Here is a 27779-nt window from a genome sequence, read left to right on the forward strand (position 1 = left end):
AATGTGTTGCAAGTAGAGTCAGTAGTAAGGAATTAGCAAATTAAACGGCCATGGCTGATGCGACAGTGTTAGTGCATAAAGAGGGAAAATGTAGAAAGAGATAAACTTTTTATCTTTCATCATTTTGTGGATGGGGCCAGCGAGAAAAAGTCTCGTAAAGGCTTAAATTGTGCGTAAAGTTTATTGCGAGTCACTAAGTGTTCTCATTCATAAATACACGATGGTTATAATTAAACTTTCGTTACTTGAGCAAGTGTAGATGGAAAACTATTTACCACGTGAGTACCCAACCTATAGGCATGATGTTCAGATTGTGCGCTGCAGGATTTGCGTTATTAGTAGTGTTAGTGTCATGTCTTACGGTACGCCGACATAGGATTAAAACCCAAGCATCTAAGTGCACTACAATTGCAGAGGCTCATTTTGTCGTCTTCCGTTCCGTTATAGTGGTGGTAAACGAGCATTTAGGCAGACAACTTCGTCCCATCAATTGATTTCACCTAGGACTGAATCTTTTTAGGGATTTTTGACAAAAAATCTTTGGAATTCATTGTACGCTTCTCGCATAGCTGTCCACGTCGCGTGGCTGCAAGTCTGCTGCAAATCGTAGAATACGGCGTCACTTCGATAGCCTGGGCATTAATTTCACTGCTTATATATTAGAGGAGTTACTCATCTGTCGTCACGAAACTTAGTGGGTCTGTTTCCAGATGTTTCCACCTCAGTAAAGTCGCAGTAATCAGTTGGAAGATCTGCTTTTGCAGCCAGTAACACAAAATACTACACCTCACTGAACAATAAGTACCGGTACTAACGTAGTAGTGTTTCTTCCGTAGTACGATTCTGTTAAACAGTGGTGCGTACATTCACAATCTTTTCTTTGTTTTAATTATAGATTAAAACTGTGTGCCGGACCGAGACTCGAACCTCGAACCTTGCCTTTCCCGGGCGGTGCTCTTACCGACTGAGGAATCCAGGCACACATCTTCACTTCTGCCAGTCACGTTTTAACCTGCCAGTCCGTCTTTAATCAGTCAGAAAGTTTCAAAAAGCGCACTCTCCACCGCAAAATGAAACATTCATTCAAAATATTAACGATCGGTTGCTGAGTAATAGCTCCGCGAAACGTTCTACCGCTTCTCTTGCTGCATACCGCCTTATTTCATCTGTCGCCATTTTACTCGCTACACCGCAAACCCCTCGACTTCGGCTGCCCGCTTCGGGCAGAGTTTCATATCTGTGGGAGTATTATGTTCGTTCGCGCTGTCCTCGCAGCTTTTGTTTCTGGTTTTGCTCGCTATTGTGCGAAGGCAGTGAATGGAAAGATGCGTCTCGCTGGAGCGCCGCTCGATTGTTGGCGGCAGCGGCAGCGGCAGCGGCAGCGGCAGCAGTGCGCATGCGCGGCTGGCTCGCGCCAGGGCTGCGGTGCGGTTGCGGCTGCCTTGTGCGCACGCAGTTGGCAACAGACGGTCGCACTGGCACGGGTCGACATGGCGTTCTTCGGCTCCCTTATGAGGGAGTTCCTCGATGATCCCTTCTTCAAGTGAGTCAGGCGGCACGGCTTTCAAATTGAAGCACGAAAACTGCTCCTGCCCTATCGTGTTTTAAACCGCACGTATTCGAAGAGAGCACCAGAGTCAACCGTGCTGATAACTATGCAGCGCGCCACGTCACAGTTCTTTGACCGCTGTCTGTTCGACCGGCTAGACGACTGCTTATATAAATCTCTGATTTCTTGCAAATAGTGTTACACTCTTTGTATTAGCGCTCAACTAAGACAATTCAGATTGCTAACTTATGTTATAAATTTCTCTTGCGAACAGCATCTAAAATATGCTGTTTCGTTTCTCATAAATCAGTAATACGTGAGTTTTGTATCTTCGAATTGTTCTTATAGCCTATCTTGTGTTTTCTTTCCACTGCCTTAATAGCTAATTTACTGCTCTACCAGAAGAGGTTTTTGTCGAACTGGAATCCGTATGATCCCGTCACGCGCAGCGATCGTTGAATATAGACAATGGCGAAAAGAGCAGCAATCGATAGCGAAATCCGTCGTTTCATTACAGCAGATGTAGATTTCAACTATTACGTAGTCATCTTCAGTGGACATTACAACAGATGACATTAGTGGACTAATGTCACCTATTGTTACATACACTAAAGAAGATTATGTTATAGTTGAAATCTTGATCACCTGTAATAAAACGACGGATTCCGCGAACGATTGCTGCTCTTTTGTCCACTGTCTAGAGGTTCTTATATTTCAACAGACGTTTTACGCGTTGAATCATTTTGTTCCAATTCGTCCTCTTCGTTTCTCTCTGTCTCTCTCTCTCTCTCTCTCTCTCTCTCTCTCTCTGTGTGTGTGTGTGTGTGTGTGTGTGTGTGTGTCTGTATGTGATAGGTGAGAGAAAGAGAGAGAGAGACAGAGAGAGAGATAAGAGTCTATGTGAACAACTTCAACCACATTACACGAGATAAAATTCGTACTAGGCTGCTACTAAGCTGTGTCAAACTGCAACTGAGTTATTAACTTTCCTATTTTCGCTTTTGTTCTCGGTTTCATTTAAAATATAACACAAATATCTTTTTCACTTGAGAAGATCACCTGCAACCTTCATCTAACCCGTATCGATACCAACAAAATCTGGAAAACAAATAGAACTACCATCTTTTTACTTGTTCGTGTTTAAAGTCAAATTATGACCCAATAATTCATTGGTTCAATGTTGGCAAGAACGAGCAATGCGCATGGCGCTAGTTGAAGCGCAACAATGTTTCTAGAGAATATTTCAGTAGGTTTAAGATGGTTATACAGCAATTATCGTCCATCAAATGATGAGATTTCTTAAAGAAAAATTTTGCGATTTTCAATTAATCATTTATTCTTTTTTTAATTTCAGCTCCAACCTCCTATGAAGTTTTTCATTAACTTCCCGTTTTATGACTCAATTTACATATGTTTTATATCCTTTTTACGTCATTTTATCGATGTTTTCAGGTCATTTTAGTATTAATTTTCCAGGTTTTTTAGGTCATAAGGCCCGCATCTCGTGGTCGTGCGGTAGCGTTCTCGCTTCCCACGCCCGGGTTCCCGGGTTCGATTCCCGGCGGGGTCAGGGATTTTCTCTGCCTCGTGATGGCTGGGTGTTGTGTGTGATGTCCTTAGGTTAGTTAGGTTTAAGTAGTTCTAAGTTCTAGGGGACTGATGACCATAGATGTTAAGTCCCATAGTGCTCAGAGCCATTTGAACCATTTTTTTAGGTCATAAGAATTCGGGGTTGCGGTTACAGGCCCTTTTTCATGTTCTTGAACTAAATGAATTCTCACTAGGGGAGCTCGCACCGCCTTGTGGGTACCCCTCGTGGATTTTCGCCTGTTGGGCTGGCACTTGCTACCGTATGGTCTCTGCAGCCGTCACTCAATAGCTCTTCATCACTCTTGTGGCTCTTTTTTCATTATACTGACAGCACGATGACAAGCACTGTGGAAGGCTTGTCTTTTTATACCTTGTCATGGTGCCATAATTCTGTGTGAACTGCTACTTCGGATGCTGCCAGCACTCGTATTTCACTCTAGTGCTAGGTAACCAATCATTCTTGTCATTGCCGTGTTTGTCAGCCGTCCAAGTAACCGTTCACTTAGTAGTTTCTTATCGTTTTTCAGCAAGATGCAATTTACGTGCGCTGGTCGCAAAGCGTGCCACTCAGCGAGTTGAGTACCTGACCCTCTCACTAGCGACCTGGCTGGGAAGCAGCTGACTTGCCTCCAATAAGATACACATCTGTCTCGCCTCACCGTTGCCTAGTTGCGTCTATTGATCCAGCGGTGTCATTGTACCGCGCTATATTTGCATCACTGAGTCCGGAGAGTCTTGCGACGACAGTATTGACAAAAACTGCGGCGAGATGGAAGATAATATAGCGTGGGTCACGATACCTGCCATCAGTCTTGTCTCATGTACTCGAACATGTTTCCTTCTTCACTCACTTTTATTCCTCTCTTATAATACAATGTTACGTTGCCTTTCGGCAGTACGCTGGTCTTCTTCGGTGCCTATAGTCACTTAATTCTCTTCCGTTTGTGCTGGTCTGTCTGCGAATCCTCTAAACCTTGTTCTGTGAGTTTACGAGTTTTAACGTGCCTTTGTAATGAAGATCGGTAACAGCCCCGAATGCACAGAATGAGTTGTAAGAAACTGGCGAGAAACAACGCGCCGACTGGCCGGTGTACCATTCCACCGATCGTTAATCCAGGCCACATATTAAATCCGTGCACGACAGTACGTATTAACTAATTACCGGCTGCTATCGGATACCTAATGGAGAGGTACTGGATGGCGGCGAAAAGAAATTTATGACACTACTAGACTAAAAGATGGGGTCGATTGATAGGACCCATCTGAAGGCATCATGGAATCGTTAATTTGGTGTTTTTTGGGGGAGGGGTGAGGGGGTGAGGGGGGGGAGGGTTGGGGAGTGGTATCACAACGGTGAGAAAGTTTAAAATGGCTGATGTTGTAGCAGTCACGCAGAGATGAAGATACTCGCACTGGATATCGTGGAGAGTTGCTTCAGACCATTCTTTGGAGTGAAGACCACACCAATAGTAACAATAGCTGCCCCAAAAAAAAAAAAAAAAAAAGACAGCCGGCCGGTGTGGCCGTGCGGTTAAAGGCGCTTCAGTCTGGAACCGCGTGACCGCTACGGTCGCAGGTTCGAATCCTGCCTCGGGCATGGATGTGTGTGATGTCCTTAGGTTAGTTAGGTTTAATTAGTTCTAATTTCTAGGCGACTGATGACCTCAGAAGTTAAGTCGCATAGTGCTCAGAGCCATTTGAACCATTTGCTCTAAAAACACTTCGTTTTGGTTTCGAAAAACAGTACTCCTGCCTTACGTGGAGTATGGCACAGCCGGCCGGTGTGGCCGAGCGGTTCTAGGCGCTTCAGTCTGGAACCGCGCGACCTCTACGGTCGCAGGTTCGAATCCTGCCTCGGGTATGGATGTGTGTGATGTCCTTAGGTTAGGTTATGTTTAAATAGTTCTAAGTTCTTGAGGACTGATGACCTCCGATGTTAAGTCCCATAGTGCTCAGAGCCAATTGAACCATTTGAGTGTGGGACATACACGTAGCTTTCCAGAACCTCATGTGTCGCTTAACACTCGGTCGACTTCTTGGCGGGTAACTTTCAAGCATCTACTAAAGAGACAGTACTCAGTTAATTTTAGTGTTTCCTTCGCAATTTCACTGGCAAGCTAGGTAAAAAACAATTAATTCGATTCTGGTTTCTAGAATTAGATATCTAACTTCATTATAACAGGAAACGAACAAGCATACTGTTTCTGAAAGGGCTGCTTTTAACAGCATAGTAATTTACGGTATGTCTTTTGTGGCACATGTAACACAGATATGTTGCTCGAAATATCGAAATCTGCATGTTTATTTAGACCGCAATCGTAACTGACAAGAAATATTTTCGTAGTCACATAACAGTAGCCTAGAGAAAGCATTCGCTCATATGTGTATACTACGTACTGTAGACGGACTTCTTAGCATGCTTATAGTCGCAGAACTGTGGTGGAAAATTGTAGGTACTTCTCCAGAGTGCACCAGTGCTATTATATGGAGATCTAATCTGCACGCAGATTTTGAGATATGCACAAAAGAAAAAGATTGGTACATATAATTCTTTAACTATCTGATTCCTTTAATTGTCGGCTGAACACAACCGTCTTCGTTTAGCACCTTTTCTAGATGGCATAGAGTGAGGTGAAAAAAGTCATGCGATACCTCCCAATATCATGTCGGACCTCATTTTGCCTAACGCAGTGCAGCAACTCTACGTAGCGTGGACTCAACAAGTCGCTGGAAGACCCCTGCATAAATATTGAACCATGCTGCCTCTATAGCCGTCCATAACACAGGAAGTGTCACCGGTTCAGGATTTTGTACACGAATAGACCTCTTGATTATGTCCCATAAATAGTCGATAGGACTTATGTCGGGCGGTCAGAGTGATCAAATCATTCGTTCGAATAGTCCAGAATGTTCGTCAAACCAGTCACTAACAATTGTGGCCCGGTGACATGTTTGGGAACATGAAGTCCACGAATGGCTACAAATGGTCTCCAAGTAGCCGAAGATAACCATTTCCAGCCAATGATCAGCTCAGTTGCACCAGAAAACCCAGTCCATTCCATGTAAATCGTGTAAGTATAGCCCACACAATTATGAAGCCACCACCATCTTGCACAGTGCCTTGTTAACAACTTGGGCCCATGGTTTCGTGGGGTCTGTGCCATACTCAGACCTACTCTATGCCATACTCAGATTTACCATAAGCTCTTACCAACTGAAGTAGAGACTCATGTGACCAGGCCACAGTTTTCCAGTAGTCAAGGATCCAACCGATATGGCCACGAGGCCAGGAGAGGTGTTGCAGGCGATGTTGTGCTGTTGCCAAAACCATTCGAGTCGGTCTTGTGCTGCCATAACCCATGAACCCAAAATTTCGAAGCACTGTTCTGAGAATAAAAATGTTCAAATGTGTGTGAAATATTACGGGACTTAACTGCTAAGGTCATCAGTCCCTAAGCTTACACACTACTTAACCTAAATTATCCTAAGGACAAACACACACACACCCATGCCCGAGGGAGGACTCGAACCTCCGCCGGTACCAGCCGCACAGTCCATGAACTGCAGCGCCTCAGACCGCTCGGCTAATCCCGCGCGGCCCTAAACAATACGTTCATCGTATGTCCCTCAGTGATTTCTACGTAGTGTTGTTTGTCTGTTAGCACTGACGACTGTACGCGAACGCTGCTGCTCTCGGACGTTAAGTAAAGGCCGTCGGCCACTGCGTTGTCCGTGGTGAGAGATATCGCCTACAATTTGATATTATCGGCGCACTCTTGACACTGTGGATCTCGGAATGTTGAATTCCCTAACGATTTTGAAATGGAATGTCCCATGCGTCTAGCTCCAACTACCATTCTGCAGTCAAAGTCTGTTAATTCTCGTCGTGCGACCGTAATAACGGTGGAAACCTTTTCAAATGAATCACCTGAGTACAACTGGCAGCTCCGTCAATGCACTGTTCTTTTATACCTTGTAAGTGGTACTACCAAACTTTACATGTACGTATAGCTATACCATGGCTTCCTCACCTAAGGGGATATGAGTCACAACGGTAGTGTTTTTCATGGCATATCATAGTGTGTATTAGTTGTTGCAAACGTGTTCGAGCCAGAAAGGAGCTAACCTTTTATATCTCAAGTGTAATAGGCGTTCCCATATGGCTGATACACTTTAAAGTTTCTCTTAGCTTAGATAAAGCTGGGTAACGTTTAGAGCTTAATATTCGGGAGAGAAAATGTAGAATTGAAAGCCGACGAGAAATACGTTTTTTTCAAAATTTTTATCACCGTCCCTAATGAAGTATAATAGTTGTAATATTGTTGATATTAACGTGCGAATCATTTCTTGTCTCCCATTATATTACTGTCTGTCTGCTGTTACTATTTTATTTAGACAAAATCATGTTCAAAATAAGGTACATCACATTAATGATTTAGAAGTCGATCATGGGAAACTGAATCATCGTAACTGAGAATTACACAGCCAAACTGAGTTCAGTTCGAGTACGAAGTAATTGACAAGTTCCATTGCCAGCACACTGCGGAAGAGTACCAGTCTCCTTCTCTTAAACTGATTATTGCGGATGTGAAAGCATTTCAACAGGAAATAGCAAACCCGGTGAGAGAGAATCCCTAAATATAAGTTGTCAACTACCAGAGTGTTCGCAACCAAGTTCCAGAGCTCACGTCTCTCGTAGAAAGCAGTCACCCCCAAATTACGATAGGAACTGAGAATTCGTTGAAACCTAGAGTACAGAGTGGGAAAATTTTCGACCAGCGTATGTCAGAAAGATAGATTAGGATCCTTAGGAGGAGGAGTGTTTATAGCAATAAGCAGATACACTAACTATAGTGAGGACCGAAATGAATCCGGCGTAACTGGAGTCGATACACATATATTAACAACGGGATGTGTCTATCGATCACCGGGTTCACACAGATCGGTCGTAGAGTCATTCAAAGGTAGGCTAAACACGTTAGCACGGAAATATCCCGAACATACATGTTATCAGTGGTAAGAACAGTCAGTCTTACGAAGTAATACTAAATACATTGTCTGACGAATTCCTCGAACAAGTAGTGCGATTGTTCGTCAACCCACACGCGAAGGAAACCCCATATTTTCGAGGATGACACCAATAAAGGAGGGATTACAAACCACCATGTCAGAAAAGGAACGATGGTCATCAATGGCAAAAATGTCAGCAACATAGCCATGAGAGTGTCCGTGGTCGGTCGAAATAATAAATAGTCACTAACAACTCCCTTAAAGGAACAACTGATAACATTTTCTTCAGATCCGGCAAACTCAGAACAATTGTGCTTAAAGCTGAGACACGTTACAAAACCGCGACCTAGATAAATACGTTCATTTTAAAGTAATAAAGACAGGAAAGACACCCAGCTTGGTTTAATGGTACCATTCGGAGAATGTTGCGAAAACAGGAACAACTCTACCCTCGCTACAGAACAGACTACAGAGAAACTGATGGAGAAAAGTTAGTAGCAAATTGTGCATCCGTAAGAAGAGCCGTGCGTGAAACCTACATTAACCTTCACGGTAAGATCGTGGCGAAAGGCGAATCAGAAAATGTTAGGACGTTCTGGTCATATGTAAAATCAGTAAAGGCTCCAAACCTTCCTAAACTCTGAAGAAAAATTTCAAATAGCCGAGATCGCTACTAAAGCACTTATTTCGATAACCGGTTTCGGTAAGATTACGTTACCATCATGGCTACTTGAAGATTTTTCTAAGTTTAATACCCTGCAGATCGCCCCCATTCTGGTGCAAAGTCAGGAATATACACACATCAAAAAAAGTTTTGCATCACCCCGGTTCTCAGAACTCCTGAAGACAGACATTGACTGTGGATATTGTATCACAGACACAGTCCATTTGACTGTTCAGGGATGTTACTAAATCCGCCCAAAGATGTAAACAACACTGCATGAGCAGCGACTGTTAGACGGAGGGGGTCCGACAGCCGAACAGTTCCAGTCATTCCACCACATTGCAGCACTCGCTGGACAGTGTGTCTAAGGCGTTCAGCCTGATCGGGTTACCTCCAAACACGTCTCCGACGATTGTCTGGTTGAAGGCATATGCGACGCTCATCAATGAAGAGAACGTGATACAATGCTGAGCAGTCCATTCGGAATGTTGGGCCCATCTGTACCGCGCTGCATGCGTCGTGGTTGCAAAGATGGACCTTGCCATGGATATCGGGAGTGAAGTTGTGCATCATGCAGCCTATTGCGCATAGTTTGAGTCGTAACACGACGTCCTGTGGCTGCACGAAAAGCATTATTCAACATGGTGGCGTTGCTGTCAGGGTTCCTCCGAGCCATAATCCATAGGTAACGGTCATCCACTGCGGTAGTAGCCCGTGGGCGGTCTGAGCGACGCATGTCATTAACAGTTCCTGTCTCTTTGTATCTCCTCCATGTCCGAACAACATCGCTTTGGTTCACTCCGAGACGCCTGGAGACTTCCCTTTTTGAGAACCTGTCCTGGCACAAAGTAACAATGCGGATGCGACCGAACCGCGGTATTGACCGTCTAGGCATGGTTGAAGTACAGACAACAGTACGATGTGTCAAAGCCAAATGCTAAGCATGATGGTCTCTCCTCTTAGTAGTCCCACGTAGCCATCGAGAGCCCAGTCTTCTTTCTACCGCACATTCTCGGAACCACCAGCAGTTATGTACAGTGGCTAAATTCCTGCGAAGTCCTTCTGGAATACCGCAGAAGAAACACCCAGCCTCTCGTAGCCGTATAACACCACCTCGTTCAAAATCAGTGGTTTGTTAATAATGTCGTCATTGTCAGCTTAAAGGCATTCTTGACTAACATCAACTCACCACGTCCAGTCTCAAAGAAAACTTACGCTCACCATCGTTGCTGCGTGTATTTAAAGCAAACCTGATTTGCAACCTCGTGATAGTGCTTCTTGTGCCACTCTTACGCGTCTGGCGCTAAATTTGAATAGACATCATCTTTCAGGTGTAGAAACACGCTTACCAACTCCTGTTTGTGTCACAGGACTCCTTTTGGGTGTTGAGTTTTTTTTCCATCAGTGTATTACACAGATGCGTGGGTGAAAGCAGGTCAGCAAAATGAAACATTCACCAACAGTCTAGTCCAGTTTGTCTCATTTTTACCTGTTTTCCAGCCAGTCCTTTCCCCTGGCCACCTTACAGAGCTATAATGGAGCGTAAAACGTCACATTAAATGTTCGCTCTTCAGATCCACTGAATCCAGCATTACTGACTGTAATCGCATCGCCTTTCCCCAATAAAAGAAGATAAATCAAGGGTTAACAATATATTCATATCTCTGTATATATACTTTTACCAATATACAAATCTATATAGCACATATTGTTACGCACTGCCAAGACCACCAGTGTTTTCTAATTTCATTATCATCTTCTTGAAACTTTTTGATGACATCCGGCCTCTCTTCAGACCTTTCAGTCGGCCATACTCTCTCAATACAGCACTGTAATTGCTACAGTTCACAGACAACCGTTTCACTAACAGTATACGGTATCTTTTTTCGGTAGCCATATCGTTCAAATGGCTCTGAGCACTATGGGACTCAACTGCTGTGGTCATCAGTCCCCTAGAACTTAGAGCTACTTAAACCTAACTAAGCTAAGGACGTCACACACATCCATGCCCGAGGCAGGATTCGAACCTGCGACCGTAGCAGTCGCACGGTTCCGGACTGCGCGCCTAGAACCGCGAGACCACCACGGCCGGCTAGCCATATCGTTCACACACGTTAAGGTTTGTCAAATAATATCGTGGATATCGTACCGTCATATAAACAGTGTACAGCGCCATATTTGCACCTGGTGGCCAAAGCTGAAACTAATTTTTTCCAGCGTAAATCAGTTCTTCATTAACGCGTGTCAAATCTACCAAGTTTCGCTACCATACGATAATTACAGCCCACACTGGACCTTCGTCAGTGTAATTATAACCACCAGGCATTTCGCGAGGCGACCCACTTTCACCGTCGCGTTGTCCATGGAGACAGCGGCGGGCGGAGAGCCGACGGCAGCCAAGGCCACCCGAGGGCAAATCGATATTGGTACTGGGGGAGCCAGCTTCCCGCGAAGACTGAAGAGACGGCGGCCACCGCGGCTGCAATTCGGCTGGGAGTCGTAAAGCGACGAAAACAGTTGCAGCAGAACCCGCCTCTTATTCCTGTAAACGTCCTCTTTCAGAGTTCCCACTCACGGGTATGAATTTATATGTACTGTGTCAGAAATAAAACTGTCCTTCGATGATATACATTATTTGTAGCTAGAAGGCACCTACCATGCCTTCCAACACGATGTTCGATTGCGGGTGGAATGGTGAGCTGAACAAGAGCTGGATTATATATCAGCGCTACAAATAAAAAATAAAATGTACAAATGAAAACTAGTTGCCTGTGTTGGTAAATGTAGATCATGGAAAGTCTGTAGCTGCTAATTTTTAACTGAAGACCTTGATCTTAACTTCACCTGTTCCAGAAAATATTTTTACAAATAAAGGGTAATTCAACAGAACATAAAGGAGAGCTGTATTGTGTCCGTCCGCAGGTCGTGGTTGTGCGGTAGCGTTCTCGCTACCCACGCCCGGGTTCCCGGGTTCGATTCCCGGCGGGGTAAGGGATTTTCTCTGCCTCGTGATGACTGGGTGTTGTGTGATGTCCTTAGGTTAGTTAGGTTTAAGTAGTTCTAAGTTCTAGGGGACTGATGACCATAGATGTTAAGTCCCATAGTGCTCAGAGCCATTTGAACCATTTTTTTTGTATTGTGTCCAAGACGAGCCTTGTAAAATCGAGATAATTCTAACCCAATTCTGGTTGGATGTGAGTTAGGGGTGCAAGACTGGGAAGGGATGGACCAATATCGTATTCAACCCACACTATACACTCAACTTGAATGGCATTCGCATAGTGCATTCATTTAGATCATTCTCCCGTGGCTCCTGATTAGCAGTGCAGGAACTTGTAGCACTGGATGACATCCTATGTCCAGCAGTATGATAACGGTGTATGGAGGAGAATGTTCAGGTTGGGCAGAAATATTGGTGGTCCAGTGATATGACCAGTCACATTTGGTGTAGTGGGCTACCTTGCACAAAACTGCGTCGTTCCTCATGACCTGGGTGATTTGCTGCAGCACAATGTGGAAATTTTCTACGGTTTTATGTCGGATTTCATCGAGTTTGAAACATAGTAGTTCTAGAATACGTATGAATCCCTAGTTCATGTTACAGGGCTTATAGTAAATTTTATAGTAGAATCCTAGATATAGAGCCGAAATTTGTAATATCTGTGCAGTTTAGTCTGGCATGTAGCAAGGAGTATTTTGTGACTTACGGCAGATGTTGAATTTTCACAGTGTCATTTGTTACGAGGACTTGTTTTCTTATTTGTGAGTAATTCTTTTGCGAGGGGGAAACTGTCTTAGAAACGAACTCCATTGATTGCAACGGTGCTGTACTGGGAGGACTGAACTGCCGGCAACAGTGACTTTCCTGCTGCGGATTTGTAAGCCAAGGGCCGACTATTGTTTACGCTTGAGCTAAGGAAATTGTTTTGCGAATATACTTAGTTTCTTTTTATTAGCAGTTGATACGAAGTATACATTTTGCGAGTAACCCATAGGTTGGTATACGTGTACCAGTCGATTTCTCCCAGGGACGACTAAAACTTCTCCATGTCGACTATTTAGACAGTCAGTGAATTGGTTCTATATGTTACAGAGAGGTAAATTTCCGTCTTTTGTTTTGAAAATGAACAACAAAAAAGGTGTAGAGCACTTGCCCGCGAAAGACAAAGGTCCCGAGATCGAGTCCCGGTCCAGCCACAGTTTTAATCTGCCAGAGAACACTCCGCTACACAGTGAAAATTTCATTCTAGAAACAAAAAAGTGACTGGTTGCAGTAACTATGTTAATATTTAAAACTGTGATCTACAGTCACAGAGGTATCTACAAATCCCCTATGCATAAAGATTATTAACTGATTTTGAAAGTGCTCTTGGCTTTATACTGACAATGACTGCGTCGAGATAATTTACACGGGCACATGCCCTACATGTGGTGCTAGACGAATCAGTGAAACCTGGAACGCTGAGAATACCAAATGGTTGTCCTTTATGACTCTACAGGACAAGCAGAGTGTTTATGGATAAACATAGGTCAGATTAATTTTCGGAAAACACTCACAGCCACATCATTTCGATTCGTTTCATTTACATATAAACTTCAGTGGTGAAATCCAATTCTACCCATATCGTCCTTAACTGCAAATCTCAAGACGTGGAGAAAGGGACGCGCTTGGGATAATGAAATTTATACGTGCTTCAAAATTGTTTGCTCAACCTAGAGCGGAAGAAAAACTATTGCATGGATGCCGTTATAAGCCGTCAAATTCTTGGATAGATATTTTATCCGAAACGACATGAAACTTCACCTGAATAGCAAAATTAAATATTAAAAAAACAAGACGACATACCTATCGTGTGATTTTTTTATTTTATATGCAGTCTCGTAAGTATCAACCACAACAACAACCACAACCGGTTCGGTCATACACTCTAAGATAAAAAATCGACGCGCCACGAAGAATTAACCTCTAAGGATGCAAATCGTCAGGCGTGATGTACATGTACAGACAAACAAATTATTACAATTTCAGAAAAGTTGGCTGATTTATTCAAGAGAAAGGGATTCAACTTGAGCAAGTCAATAACGCGTTGGTCCACCCCTGGCCCTTATGCAAGCAGTTACTCGGCTTGACATTTGTTGGCAGAAATGTTGGATGTCCACCTGAGGGGTATCATACCAAATTCTGTCCAATTGGCGCGTTAGATCGTCAAAATCTCGAGATGGTTGGAGGGCCCTGCCTACAACCCTCCAAACTTTCTCAACTGGGGAGAGCTCTGGCTGCCTTCCTGACCAAAATAAGGCTTGGCAAGCACGAAGACAAACAATAATCACTCTAGCCGTGTGCAGGCTGGCATTATCTTGCTGAAATGTAAGCCCAGGATAGCTCTCCGTGATGGGCAATAAAACGGAGCGTCGAATATCGTCGACGAAACGCCGTGTTGTAAGGCTGCCGCAGAAGACAACGAAAGGGGTCCTACGGTGAAATGAAATGGCACCCCAGACCATTATCCGTATGGCGGGTGACGGTCAGGCTGGTATCCCATCGCTGTCCAGAGCATCTCCAGACACGTCTTCGCTGGCCTCAAGCGCTGGAATGTCAATGAATGGAGTAGAATTGTCTTCAGTAATGAGTCCAGCTTCTAACATAGCCCTATCGAGTATCGAAGATGTGTCTGGAGACGCACCAAAAACATTTCCCTAGATGCTCAAGTTCCTTACCGACACAGCATAACCAGACAAACTGATTTTAAACGCAGGGTAAGAGTTTTCAGATTGAATTTTTCACTCTGCAGAGGAGAGTGCGCTCATATGAAACTTTCTGGTGGATTAAAACGATGTGCCAGACCGAGACTCGAATCTGGGATCATTGACTTTGGCGGATATGTAAGATGTAAGGACGAGTCGTGAGTCGCGCTTGGCAGAGCACTTGTTCGCGAAAGGCAAGGGTCCCTGGTTTGAGTCCCGGTCAGGCACACAAATTTAATCTACCAGGAAGTTTCACTGTAGGAGTTTTGTTTTTAAAGAAAAGGAAAGTGGAGACGAATCAGTTATTTAGTCGGAAATATGTATAAACATGTGGCTCATCCTTTCTTTTATTTTTTATTGCAAAGCCCGTACACAGTTTTCAAAGTCAGGTTCGCCAGGTTTTGCTTTGCCATTAGAGAATTTGCACTTCGGGCGGAAAGAGTAGGAAGAGCAAGCCACCAGTTGGGGTTTGTCTGCATGTGTTAGCGTTTTGTTCGCCAAATACAAACTTTTATTTTACTGTTACTGAAGATCGTCAATGCGAGGACGAAACCGGTTATGCGATTGTTATCAAATTATATGACTGTAACTCAAATTAAAAGAAGTGCATAAAACCGAGTACAGTGAACATATCGAACCCATAAAGTTATTCAGTTCATTGTGTAAAAGTATAAGTACAGAATTTCGCCAATAATAGTCGATCCAACACGTTATGCAGGGTGGTCAGAAACAGTCTCAAAAGCTTTTAAGCGTGTTGTAGGGGATATTGTGCTCAGAAATATTTGTTAAGAAAAAAGTTCGATAAGCTGAGCTGTTTCCGCGTTATTTCTATTTAGCGCTGAAGTTAGCCACTCAGCTTATTGGGCGCGCAGATTCAAGCACTCGCACGCGCTAAAATGCGGCATTATTGTGCCACCATGAGCTTGCACAGTGACTTATTGACAACCTGGGTCCATGGCTTCGTGGGGCCTGCACCACACTCGACCCCTATCATCAGCTCTTATCATCTGAAATCGGGACTCATCTGACAAAGCCACGTTGTTCCAGTCGTCTGGGGTCCAATCGGTATCGTCACAAGCCCAGAAGAAACGCTGCAGGCGATATTGTGCTGTTATCAAAGGCACTCGATCCGGTCTCTGCTGCCATAACCCATTGACGCCAAATTTCGCCTAAGTGTCCGAACGGATACGTTCGTCATAGGTCCCACATTGACTTCTCCGGTTATCCGACACAATGTTGCTTGTCTGTTATCACTGGCAACACTACGCAAACGCCGCCCCTCTCGGTCGTTATGTGAAGGCCGTCGGCCACTGCGGTGTCCGTGATAAGAGGTAATGCCTGAAATTTGGTACTCTCGGCACGCTCTTCACATTGTACACTGCTGGCCACCGTAAATGCAACACCCTGAAGGAAGCATCCGAATCGAGTGAAATTTACACCATGAGTTTGCAGCGATGAGATATGCAACTGATTAGAATTTCAGCGCAGACGCACATCACGCGCGCCTGTGGCGCCACCTCATAGCGCCATTTAAGGCTTGGCGATTTCGACGAGTGTACGTTCGGCACGTGTGTTTACCTTGTGGTTGTTTCACAAGACGATCAGTTATGCCTCGTAGACAACAGCGAACATCTTTTGATCAAGTATCCGAGTTCGACAGAGGAAGGATAGTGGCTTACCGAGATTGTGGATTATCATACAGAGAAATCGCTAGTCGTGTTGGACGAAACCAAACAACTGTAATGCGGATATGTGACCGTTGGATGCAGGAGGGTACGACGGACCGACGTGGTCGATCGCATTCACCTCGGTGTACCACTGCACGTGCTGATAGGCAAATTGTGCGCATGGCAGTGACGGATCGCTCAGTGACATCCCGAACTATAGCACAGCACATTGCGTCTGTAACGCAACATCCAGTGTCTGCGCGTACCATTCGACGCCGTTTACAGCAGAGTGGTCTGTCCGCAAGACGTCCATTGCTTCGTCTACCATTGACGCAGAACCACAGACGTCTCCGTCGCCAATGGTGTGATGACAGACGGATGTGGACGGCAGAATGGAATGACGTTGTCTTTACTGACGAGGCACGCTTCTGTCTGCAGCACCACGATGGTCAGATTCGAGTGTGGAGACACCGTGGAGAGAGGATGCTGGACAGCTGCATTATGCACCGCCACACTGGTCTTGCACCGGGTATTATGGTATGGGGCGGTATTGGATATTACTCTCGCACGCCTCTAGTACGCATTGCCGGTACTTTAAATAGCTGGCGCTACATATCCGAGGTGCTGGAGCCAGTTGTCATTCCTTACCTTCAGGGCTCGGCCACAGGCATATTTCAACAGGATAATGCGCGACCACACGTGGCACGCATTCTCCAAAGGTTCTTCGTCAATAACCAGATTGAATTGCTTCCCTGGCCGGCTCGCTCTCCGGATCTTTCGCCGATAGAAAACATGTGGTCCATGGTTGCTCAACGAGTGACCCAGATTACATCCCTAGCTGCCACACCAGATGATCTCAACGTGTGGAAGCTGCTTGGGCTGCTGTACCCCAGGAACACATCCAACGTCTCTTTGACTCAATGCCGAGACGTGTGGCAGCGGTGATCTCCAACAATGGCGGCTACTCTGGCTACTGATTCTGCCAGGAACCACATGTCACAGACGTCTGTAAACGTAATCATTTGATACTTGGTCAACATGTTATCTACAAAATAAATTTTGTTGTGCTACCTCTTGTCTTTCTTGGTGTTGCGTTTACGGTGGCCAGCAGTGTAGATCTCGGAATACTGAATTCACTAACGGTTTCCGAAATGGAATGTCCCATGCGTCTAGCTCTAACTACCATTCCGCGTTCAGAGTCTGTTAATCCCCATCGTGCAGTGATAATCATATAGGACACCATTTCACCTGAGTACAAATGACAGCCCTGTTAATGTTCTGCCCTTTCATGCCTTGTGCACGCTATACTACCACCAACTGTATATGTGCATATCGCTATCGCATGTCATTGTACGAGGGTTTTTCGGAAACTAAGGAACGATCGGTCGCGAAATGGAAACCACAGTGAAAATCAAAACTGTTTTCTTTTTGCACATTTAGCTACATCTTCCAGGTACTTCTCTATATAGTCGCCGCTCGGACTTGGACACTTATCGGAGCGTTATATCAAATTTCTAACACCATCGTCATAGAAGGCAGCCGCCTGTCCTTTCCGATAATTCTGTATGCTGGTATATAGCGCGTAGCCTGCGCCCAAGTGTTGCCTTCGTATCCAGCGTTTCATGTGAACAGAGATGATACTCAGGACGAGCCAATTAGGGCTGTGTTGTGGGTGATCGAACACTTCCCATCGAAATGGCTGTAGGAGCGTCTTCAAAAATAGTTCAAATGGCCCTGAGCACTATGGGACTTAACGTCTGAGGTCATCAGTGCCCTAGAACTTAGAACTACTTAAATCTAACTAACGTAAGGGCATCACACACATCCATGCCCGAGGCAGGATTCGAACCTGCGGCCGTAACGGTAGCGCGGAGCGTCTTCACTGCACCTGCGGTGGCTGAGAAATGCCATGAAGAAGGAAGTGCGTGGCAGTTGTGTTAGATGGGCTGCATTCATTAAGGCGAAGCCTCTCAGCAGGCCCTCCTACACTCCTGGAAATTGAAATAAGAACACCGTGAATTCATTGTCCCAGGAAGGGGAAACTTTATTGACACATTCCTGGGGTCAGATACATCACATGATCACACTGACAGAACCACAGGCACATAGACACAGGCAACAGAGCATGCACAATGTCGGCACTAGTACAGTGTATATCCACCTTTCGCAGCAATGCAGGCTGCTATTCTCCCATGGAGACGATCGTAGAGATGCTGGATGTAGTCCTGTGGAACGGCTTGCCATGCCATTTCCACCTGGCGCCTCAGTTGGACCAGCGTTCGTGCTGGACGTGCAGACCGCGTGAGACGACGCTTCATCCAGTCCCAAACATGCTCAATGGGGGACAGATCCGGAGATCTTGCTGGCCAGGGTAGTTGACTTACACCTTCTAGAGCACGTTGGGTGGCACGGGATACATGCGGACGTGCATTGTCCTGTTGGAACAGCAAGTTCCCTTGCCGGTCTAGGAATGGTAGAACGATGGGTTCGATGACGGTTTGGATGTACCGTGCACTATTCAGTGTCCCCTCGACGATCACCAGTGGTGTACGGCCAGTGTAGGAGATCGCTCCCCACACCATGATGCCGGGTGTTGGCCCTGTGTGCCTCGGTCGTATGCAGTCCTGATTGTGGCGCTCACCTGCACGGCGCCAAACACGCATACGACCATCATTGGCACCAAGGCAGAAGCGACTCTCATCGCTGAAGACGACACGTCTCCATTCGTCCCTCCATTCACGCCTGTCGCGACACCACTGGAGGCGGGCTGCACGATGTTGGGGCGTGAGCGGAAGACGGCCTAACGGTGTGCGGGACCGTAGCCCAGCTTCATGGAGACGGTTGCGAATGGTCCTCGCCGATACCCCAGGAGCAACAGTGTCCCTAATTTGCTGGGAAGTGGCGGTGCGGTCCCCTACGGCACTGCGTAGGATCCTACGGTCTTGGCGTGCATCCGTGCGTCGCTGCGGTCCGGTCCCAGGTCGACGGGCACGTGCACCTTGCGCCGACCACTGGCGACAACATCGATGTACTGTGGAGACCTCACGCCCCACGTGTTGAGCAATTCGGCGGTACGTCCACCCGGCCTCCCGCATGCCCACTATACGCCCTCGCTCAACGTCCGTCAACTGCACATACGGTTCACGTCCACGCTGTCGCGGCATGCTACCAGTGTTAAAGACTGCGATGGAGCTCCGTATGCCACGGCAAACTGGCTGACACTGACGGCGGCGGTGCACAAATGCTGCGCAGCTAGCGCCATTCGGCGGCCAACGCCGTGGTTCCTGGTGTGTCCGCTGTGCCGTGCGTGTGATCATTGCTTGTACAGCCCTCTCGCAGTGTCCGGAGCAAGTATGGTGGGTCTGACACACCGGTGTCAATGTGTTCTTTTTTCCATTTCCAGGAGTGTACTTGGCGGGAGACGTTGTTGTTCTAGGCACCTTTACTCGCTCACAGTGCGCTCATAACTGAAAAGAGCGTCTTGGTGCGATCGACGGGCATACTAGAGACACTGCCCAAAACGTCTGTGAAAAGCCTCGACGGATTTTCACAGTGGTTTCCATTTCGCGACCGATCGTTCCTCTCTTTCCGAATAGCCCTTGTATAATCAGAATCCACGAACTGGTTGGTCGACTCCTCGATGACCCCCTGTTCTACTGATATTGAATTATGACAAACAATGAAACTGTGTTATTGTTACGCTGGTACATGTTGGGTATAAGTCAAATGACCATCTGAGCAGCCGAAAAGTTTTGGTTATGAAGGATGAGCCGGAATTCCACCGACAACATTTCAGAGGTGTAAAAGGATATTTTCTGAGTATTTTGGTGTAAGGGACAGTACCGTCGGTGTCTCGTTACAGAGTAATAGCATTTCGTTTTATTCTTAACCCCACTTATCTTTTATATTTGTATTGCATTGTAAATCTGTGCACAGCAGTAAAAATACCGACAGTATGCTCTGCGTGCCTTGTTTAAAAACAAACTTGTTCTGTCCACTCACTATACTTGCTGTTGACGACAATAATGCTCGCTTTAATCTTCGTCTTCAATTCGCATTCAGTGCTGCTCGGTTCATTCTCGGGTTTGTTCTTCTGGTTATTTTGGTTGTACATTAACAGTGACACCTTGCAATGCGGATAGGTTTACTGATGAAGGGTTGACCGATACGCACTTCATGTATGGTTTCACTGATTACAATGGAAGAGCGGTACAACGACGTTTTGCTGAGCTTTTCTCGCAACGACGCCAGCCACATTTCGGTACTTCTGCATTTACACAGGGCGAGTCTAAAGGCGCATTTTCTCTGATGTTTTGGCAGATAACTGAAACATCGTTTTTGCAACGTGTAGCTGGTGTCAGCCCAAACGAATGCTGCTCATCGCGTCTTCGCGACGCCCAGCGTCGACGGAATACGTCGGTTTATTTCCCGTTTCAAACAAAATGATTTTTGAATCGGAAATTAAGGCCCCATTCGATAGAGCGCTACTAGATTAGTTTAGTACGATATTCGTTTCACCGATACTTATTAAGAGGAACAGTAAAACACGAAGAATAATTGGTACACCGGCAGCGACTGAGCACCGCCCTGATGCACGGAGGCAGCATCAGCGCTGGCCACAGCGGTGCTATCGCTGCTGGAATATTGATTAATCTTCTTGTTTGTTGTTGCGTTAATACATATAGTTGAAACTAACATCACACTAGCCTAATTTGATACCGCTCTGTCGAAATGGCACGAAAAATTACACTTTAAAAATAATTTTATTTGTAAGGGGGAAACAAACCGGCGCTTTCCATCGACGCTGGGCGTCGCCTGAAAGACCTGATAAGCAGCATTTGTTTGGGCTGACTCCAGCTACAAGCTGCAGAAACAAAATTGAAATTATCTGCCAAAACACCAGAGAAAATTCGCCCTACAAGAAATCGAATCCTTCATTGTTATTTTCACAGAAACAAAAATAATTGTGGTAACAAACCGATAAAGGGAAATGTAATTAACAGAACTAATGGTGGTAAATATGACAAATCAAAATGATATTACTCTGTTAAGAGCTACTAGAGATGACAGTTCCCTTACACCAAAATATTCCGGAACTGTCTTGGGAATTTTATTGTTTACAGTAGACATCTGCTCCTTCACTTTCAACAAATAAGAAATTAACATCTAAATTCCACATGACCTTACTTCTCTTGAAGATGATCCGTGTGAATAATGTCCAAATACCACAACCATAAATGAAATCCTTGATAAATGCACTATATATCATTGAAAGGTCGGCGATCTAAAACGTATATATGACCAAGAATAATAAGATTAACATAGAAATCAGTCTCCATGGGAGCGATACGAAGGGGCTGAAGTACACTGACGGAAAAAAAAAATCGCAACACCAAGAAGGATTTGTGTGACGTAACCGAAAGTTGGTAGGCGCGTACATATGAAAGACGACGTCTATACAGATTTCGCGCTAAGAGTGGCGCTAGTAGCGCCACTATGGGGATGCACATAAGGTTTCCTTCAAGTACACTCAGAGGTCTTGAGCGTTAGTTACCACTGAGACTGGACGTTCTGAGTTGACCTTAGTTAAGAATCCTTTTAAGGCGACTGAGACGTCATTATCAGCACCTCAGTGAGTTTGAACAAGGTCGCGTTATAGGGCTGCGAGAAGCTGCGATACTGCAGCCACAGCACACGACTGCTGGCAGCGGTGGTCACGAGAATGTATGTTCGCAGAAAGACCGTGCTCCGGACGGCCCTGTTCTAACACAACATGCTTTAAAGCTTGTCGACATGTTGCCTTGGCTTTCTCGATCACCAGATCTCTGTCCAAACAGCCACATATGGGACGTGATTCGCCGACGACAACTCCAGCGTCATCCGCAAACAGCATTAACCGTCCCTGTTATGACCAAACAAATGCAACAGGCGTGGTACCCCACGTCACAAACTAACATCCGGCACCTGTACAACGCAATGCATGCCTGTTTGCATGCTTGCATGCTTTCGTTTAATATTCTGGCGGTTACACCGTTTATTGCTGTACCAGCATTTCACATTTGCAGTGGTTTATCTCGCCCTTACGCTAACCTGTGATCTTGATATATTAATAAATTAAATATGTTACCTGAACAAACGTGTTCCCGAAACTTCATTACTCTACATTACTTATTTTTTGGTGTTACGATTTTTTCCGTCAGTGTATATTCTTAATGTAATGTTGTTTCTCGAAATTTTGCAAGTAGGCTTTTGTAGGATAGTTTACGTCTGTAGGTAGTTTCCCTTGTATAGGATAGGGGAAGGTACCAGTAATACACTGGACTCGATATACAGATATACAGCTTTTATTTGCACACGACACAGCACAATGCGTACACCTGATAACATTTTCTGGAGCGGACTACCAGTCACAGCAGCAGACATTCCACTCCTCCGTGCGAGAGTGCTGGTTGGCGATCCTATTGATGGCGGTGTCCCCACAGAGGCTTCCCCCTCCCCCGCCCACCCACCACCGGAGTGCGGAGCGGCGGAGGGTGTGCTGTGAAGTTGTCATCGAGTGGTGAGCGCCGCCGGCACTCGTCTGTGGCTTTCACCTGACTATAGAGTGGAGATGGCACGGCGCGAGCCGTGCTCGCAATGATGAGGTCGGCCGTACGTGCGGTACTAGGGGCTGGAGGCGATTCTACACCTGCCCTCGAAGGTGGTGGACCGCGTGTGGGCGCCGCAGGTAGCATTGGCGTAACCGTGAGCGGCGAGAGGCGCTGTAAGTTAGTTAGCACGCTGATAGAGAAATCCGGGAAGACACAGCAGCAAAATCCAGAATTTACGGTAGGTGAAAAGTACAGGTGAGATGGTAGCAACTTTCGTACACAGTGAGTCTGGCGCCACATGACTAGCTTCAACAAAAAGTATCGCATCGGCCAGTTTGACAACGACTTCGAAAGTCGCGGACGTCGCCTGTAATAGTCGCTGGTTCGGTAAGTCGCGAGCCTGCTGGGGCGAGTCGTCACAAGCAAAGTCGTCCTGAAGAGCAGCTGGATCGACTACGGTGGAGAGGATCCACGCAGATTTCAGCCTGTTGATGGACATCGTCATAGAAGTACCGTTTATGTCAATATCGAGGATGTGACTACCCCATTACAAAACCCGAAGTGGCTCAGTATAGATCAACTGTAAGGCCAATTCATTGTCATCGCAGAACATGACGCATGCACAGCCTGAGAGCTGCATGTGGATGAATGGCATGGGGTCTGAGTGTGCAGATGGGGGGGGGGGGGGGGGGGGCACTAGCAAATTATGGATGTGGTTTTTGAGATGCTGCACCAGTGTGAGGAGTTCCGTGGAGTCAGTTGTAGAAGTTAGTAGAACGAATTCCACTAGCACCGTGAGAGTCTCACCAAAAGTATTTCCTTTAGCGAGGTGTGTAAGTCGTCTCTGAACGCTGTATGGACGCCGAGTAGCACCCACAGAAGAGCCTCAGTCCATTTACCCCATTGGTCTTAATTGTACAGAGCCATCTTTCACGAGACCATTACTCTAGTGATGGTATACCATGGTACGATGGTGAGAGATGCCACAGAAGTGACAAATGATGCTGAAGAGCAAAGGTTAGAACTGATGACCCTGATCAGCGGTGATGGTATTCAGGAAACCAAAACAGGGTATCGAAGCTGCCACGAAGGCTCAGGCATTGGATTCCAGCGTGACGTCTGTAACCAGCACAGCTTCCACTCAGCGCGGAACACGATCAACCATGGAGAGCCACACGACTAGCTTCAACAAAAAGTCCTGTATCGGCCAGGAGGGGTCCAACGAGGTCCAAGTGTGTGCGACAGAAGCACCTGTGTGGCATGTCGAAGTTATCAAGAGGTGTTTGTGTGTCGCAGACCACCTTACTGTGTTGGCAGTCAGGGCATGGACATGTCCACACACAGCAGTTGTGCCTGACGCCTGGCCAAACAAAGTGCTTAGTGACAAGCTGGATCATCGATCGAACTCCTGGATGAGCGAGCTTGTGGAGATGATCGAAGATTTACCATCGCATTGATGTGGTGATGAGTGATCGAAATATGTGCTGGGACATGTCACAGAGGACGCTATCATCCAAATCAGGAATTCAGTTCTGAGGTTCGTGGAATTGTCATTGAGTAAGACAGAAATTTTCGGGTTCTGCTCTTGTTCCTCAGCCATTCTGCTGTAATTGGGAGTGAGGAAAATCGTGTACACACATGGTAGGTTATAAGTAATGATGTTTCCCACACTGCACAGATGACAGACATCAGTGGAGTACTGGGCAATAAAACTGAGATTATAAAATGTCATAGATTGATAGTTGATAACAGGTGACATATGACATCCACCAGCAGTTTGTGGTCAGTGTAGATGACGACGTGACGACCTCTGAAGCTTTCTCACAGTAGTGTACAGCCTCATATGCAGCAAGTAACTCACGTGCGAATTTAAACCATTCGTTTGAGAGGCTGTGAGTTTCATGGAAAAGGAATGGAGGGGTTGCATGTCACCTACCACCTTTTCCTGTAGGACTGCCCCAGTGGCCAAATTACTCACGTCCATGGTGATGGTTAGCTGGGTATTCAGCGTAGGGCGTGACAAGCAAACAGCCGTAGTGAGACACTACTTGGAGTGATCGAATGCCATTTTCATCTTCGTAGTACAGACAAGTTTCAGTTTGCCCTCTGTGTGTGAGCCTGCAAGGGCATTGCTCAAGGGTGCTTGAACCTCCGCAACGTGTGGTAAGTGTCAGCAGTGAAAACTGAGGCTGTGAGGGAACTGGTGAAGGTAGTGATAGGTTCGAGGCACTGCAGCCGGTGAACATGCTCAGCACGGTATGGTGTTGGTTTGATCTCATTACCATTAAGGGTGTGAGAGAAATATGTTGCCCCCAGCTTCTGCAATTGCGATTTTCCCTCATCGATGGTCACCCCCACATCATGAAGGGCAACGAGAATGAGTTCAAGGTGTTGTTCGTGGCTTTGAGAGTGGGTGGAGAAAATTAAGATATCATCTAGGTAGGGTAACAGCAATTGTGCTTGAAGAAAACCCCATCAATAAATCGTTGCCGCATTTGAGCCGCATTATTCAGTGCATGGGGCCATGACAAGGAACTCGAACAGGCCAAAGAGCGTAATAATAGCCATCTTGGCGACATCGTCAATGTTCATGATGATTTAAATAATAAGCCTTGCCGTAATCAGTCACACTAAAAATGGTTACCCCGCGAGCGAATGCATGAAGTCCTGAAAGTTTGACACAAAGTAGCTGTCATCAATAGTGAGGGAGTTAAAAGTCCTGTAGTCACCCACAATCATGTGGGTTCGGTTTTAAATTTGTCGTGGCTCAGCTACATCACTTTACTGCGTCACTCCAGACTGCAACGATTGTGTGAGTTCCCGGCTTCCGTTTAGCAGCTGTTTTTTGCATATTGTTACCATCAGAGCGCACAAATCATTCGAAACTTCAACTAGAAGACAAGGCCATGCGACACCGATATGAATCCTAACTATCATCAGTTTAAGGCAATTCCTGCTTATTTTAGACTAAGAACGTTTCATTTACCGTATGTAAGGTGTCTAAACACATGCATGAGGTGCCAGTCGGATTTAACACATGTTTGTCTTTTGAGTAGCATGATAACGTTAGTGAGTTCTTGAACAGGCTATCACCACATGAATTTTTTTCAGTATTTTTACCTGACGGGTCATAATGTACGGAAGTTGGTAAATACCTGATAAAGCTTCAAGAAATTTTCTGCCAGGGTGGAAAGGGATAGAGCCAGACAAAACCATTTTTCTTAGTAATCAGTTTAATGGCTGAGGCTCAAGCTCTGTGCAAAGGCCCAAAGATACCCAGGTTTCCACCTTTATCTTATCTGCAAGGAGGAGAGCAGGTGTGAGGCGCCATACTTTGTGATGAAAGAATGGGCAGGCTCAGGGTTGTATTGATGCAGCGTGTCATACCATGCGTAACCCATGTTGCGTCATGCTGCATATTGGAATGTGTTTGCTGAATTGGGAGGGATGACGCGGAAAGCACTGTACTGACCTGTGGCTTGTGTTGTCACGGCGGGTCTTGCGGGGTGGCTTCATCAGGCCATGGCAATGGAGCATGGCCAGACGTCAAGGGCATTGTAACGTTGTCTGAGGTAGCTGGAGCAAGTGATAGGCGTCGGAGTTGCTCGCGCACATGCGCACATCTGCCGATGTAGATTGTCATTGTCGTAGCATAGCAGCTGCGAGTCATTACGAGTTGCGAGGAGACATTCCTGGACTGTGGTGATAGCTTCCAACGCCAAAACACACTTGTGCAGAATTGAAGACTTAGGTCACGGGTGTTCGTGGGCATTGGTCATGGCTCATGGTAGAGCCGGAACAAAAAGCCCCGGGACAGACTGACGTGTTGCATGGTGGAATGAGGCAGCGTGTCAGATTGGGGGAGAGACGAAATCTGTGGGGAAGGTCGATCCCCAGGACAGGTTCAGCAACATCAGCAATGTGATAACTCTGAGGGCAGCGTATCTCGGCCACGAGTTGTATGGCATAATCCGCAATGACGTACATGCAGATGCTAGTGTCGTTAGCCATGTGAAGCTGCAATCCAAGGACTTCGTAGTGTGGTTTGAACATCTGTTGGGGTACGATGCATGCATCTGAACACGTGTCAGTAAGGAAGCATGTGTTTGTGGACTGACCACAAATATACAGACATCCATCAGAGGATGTCAACGTCATGGCAGAGAGGCGACTTGATGTTGTGGCATGAAACAGAGCGCCTGCAATAGCCACGTTTGTCATTTGGGAAAGAAAAGAGCAGAGCTGTCAGCAGCTGCGAGCAGTGACACCAAACTGCAAATGGCACTAGCAGCGGCGTGGCCGCGAGGCGGCGGAATCAACTGACACAGTGTGTGCATTCTGCACTCTGGTGCCCGGGAGATCTGTGTCGTGAGCTTCGAGTGGAATAGGGCGGCGTCGGGTTTCGTTAGGGCGTGTGATGGGTGGGTGGGGAAGAGCTCACCCATATTGATGTGCTGCCTGTGCTGCATAACCATAAACAATCCGTCAGCTCAGGCGAGTTTCTTGTCCAGTGGTTCCTCCTCACGGATGATCATGGCTAGCTGTAGTCGAGGCGGAAGTGTTGGGTCCAGTTTCAAAGTGGATTCCACCAAGGAACTTAGGCGGTGCCACAATTGAGTAGCAGACCTCCCAGCGAGTTTTTCATCACAAATCACTTGAGCACCTGTTGCTCTGGGTTGCGAGCGACCCATTGTAGCAAGGCTGCCTTCACTGTGTCATACTTTTTGTTGGTAATAGGGGAAAGTATGATGTCACTAATTAGTTTAACATGTTCGCCAAGACGGCAGATCAGCATAAAAAACTTCGAATTGTCATCCACAATGCCCAGTGAAGAAAAGACGCACTCTGCCATCGCAAACCGCAATAAGCTGTCGCTTGGTCCGCACGGAAAGGCGTAAGTTTAGGCTGAGGTGTAGATCGGCGTTGTGCTGTATAGTGACAGACGTACGATGGGAGCCGAACAG

At 46.1% G+C, this 27779-nt stretch overlaps 1 protein-coding gene across 1 annotated transcript in view; it reads left to right on the forward strand.

The window, feature by feature from the left end:
* The first annotated feature begins 1467 nt into the window (after positions 1-1467).
* LOC126249697 (katanin p60 ATPase-containing subunit A-like 1) overlaps positions 1468-27779 on the forward strand; it is a 168503-nt gene continuing 142191 nt past the window's right edge. Inside the window, exon 1 of the mRNA XM_049951375.1 lies at positions 1468-1543. Coding sequence (XP_049807332.1) covers positions 1491-1543 — 53 coding nt within the window. The 5' untranslated portion in view covers positions 1468-1490. The remainder of the gene's footprint in view (positions 1544-27779) is intronic.

The sequence above is a fragment of the Schistocerca nitens genome, chromosome 3 (assembly GCF_023898315.1).
Source record: "Schistocerca nitens isolate TAMUIC-IGC-003100 chromosome 3, iqSchNite1.1, whole genome shotgun sequence".
Taxonomy (NCBI): Eukaryota; Metazoa; Arthropoda; class Insecta; order Orthoptera; family Acrididae; genus Schistocerca; species Schistocerca nitens.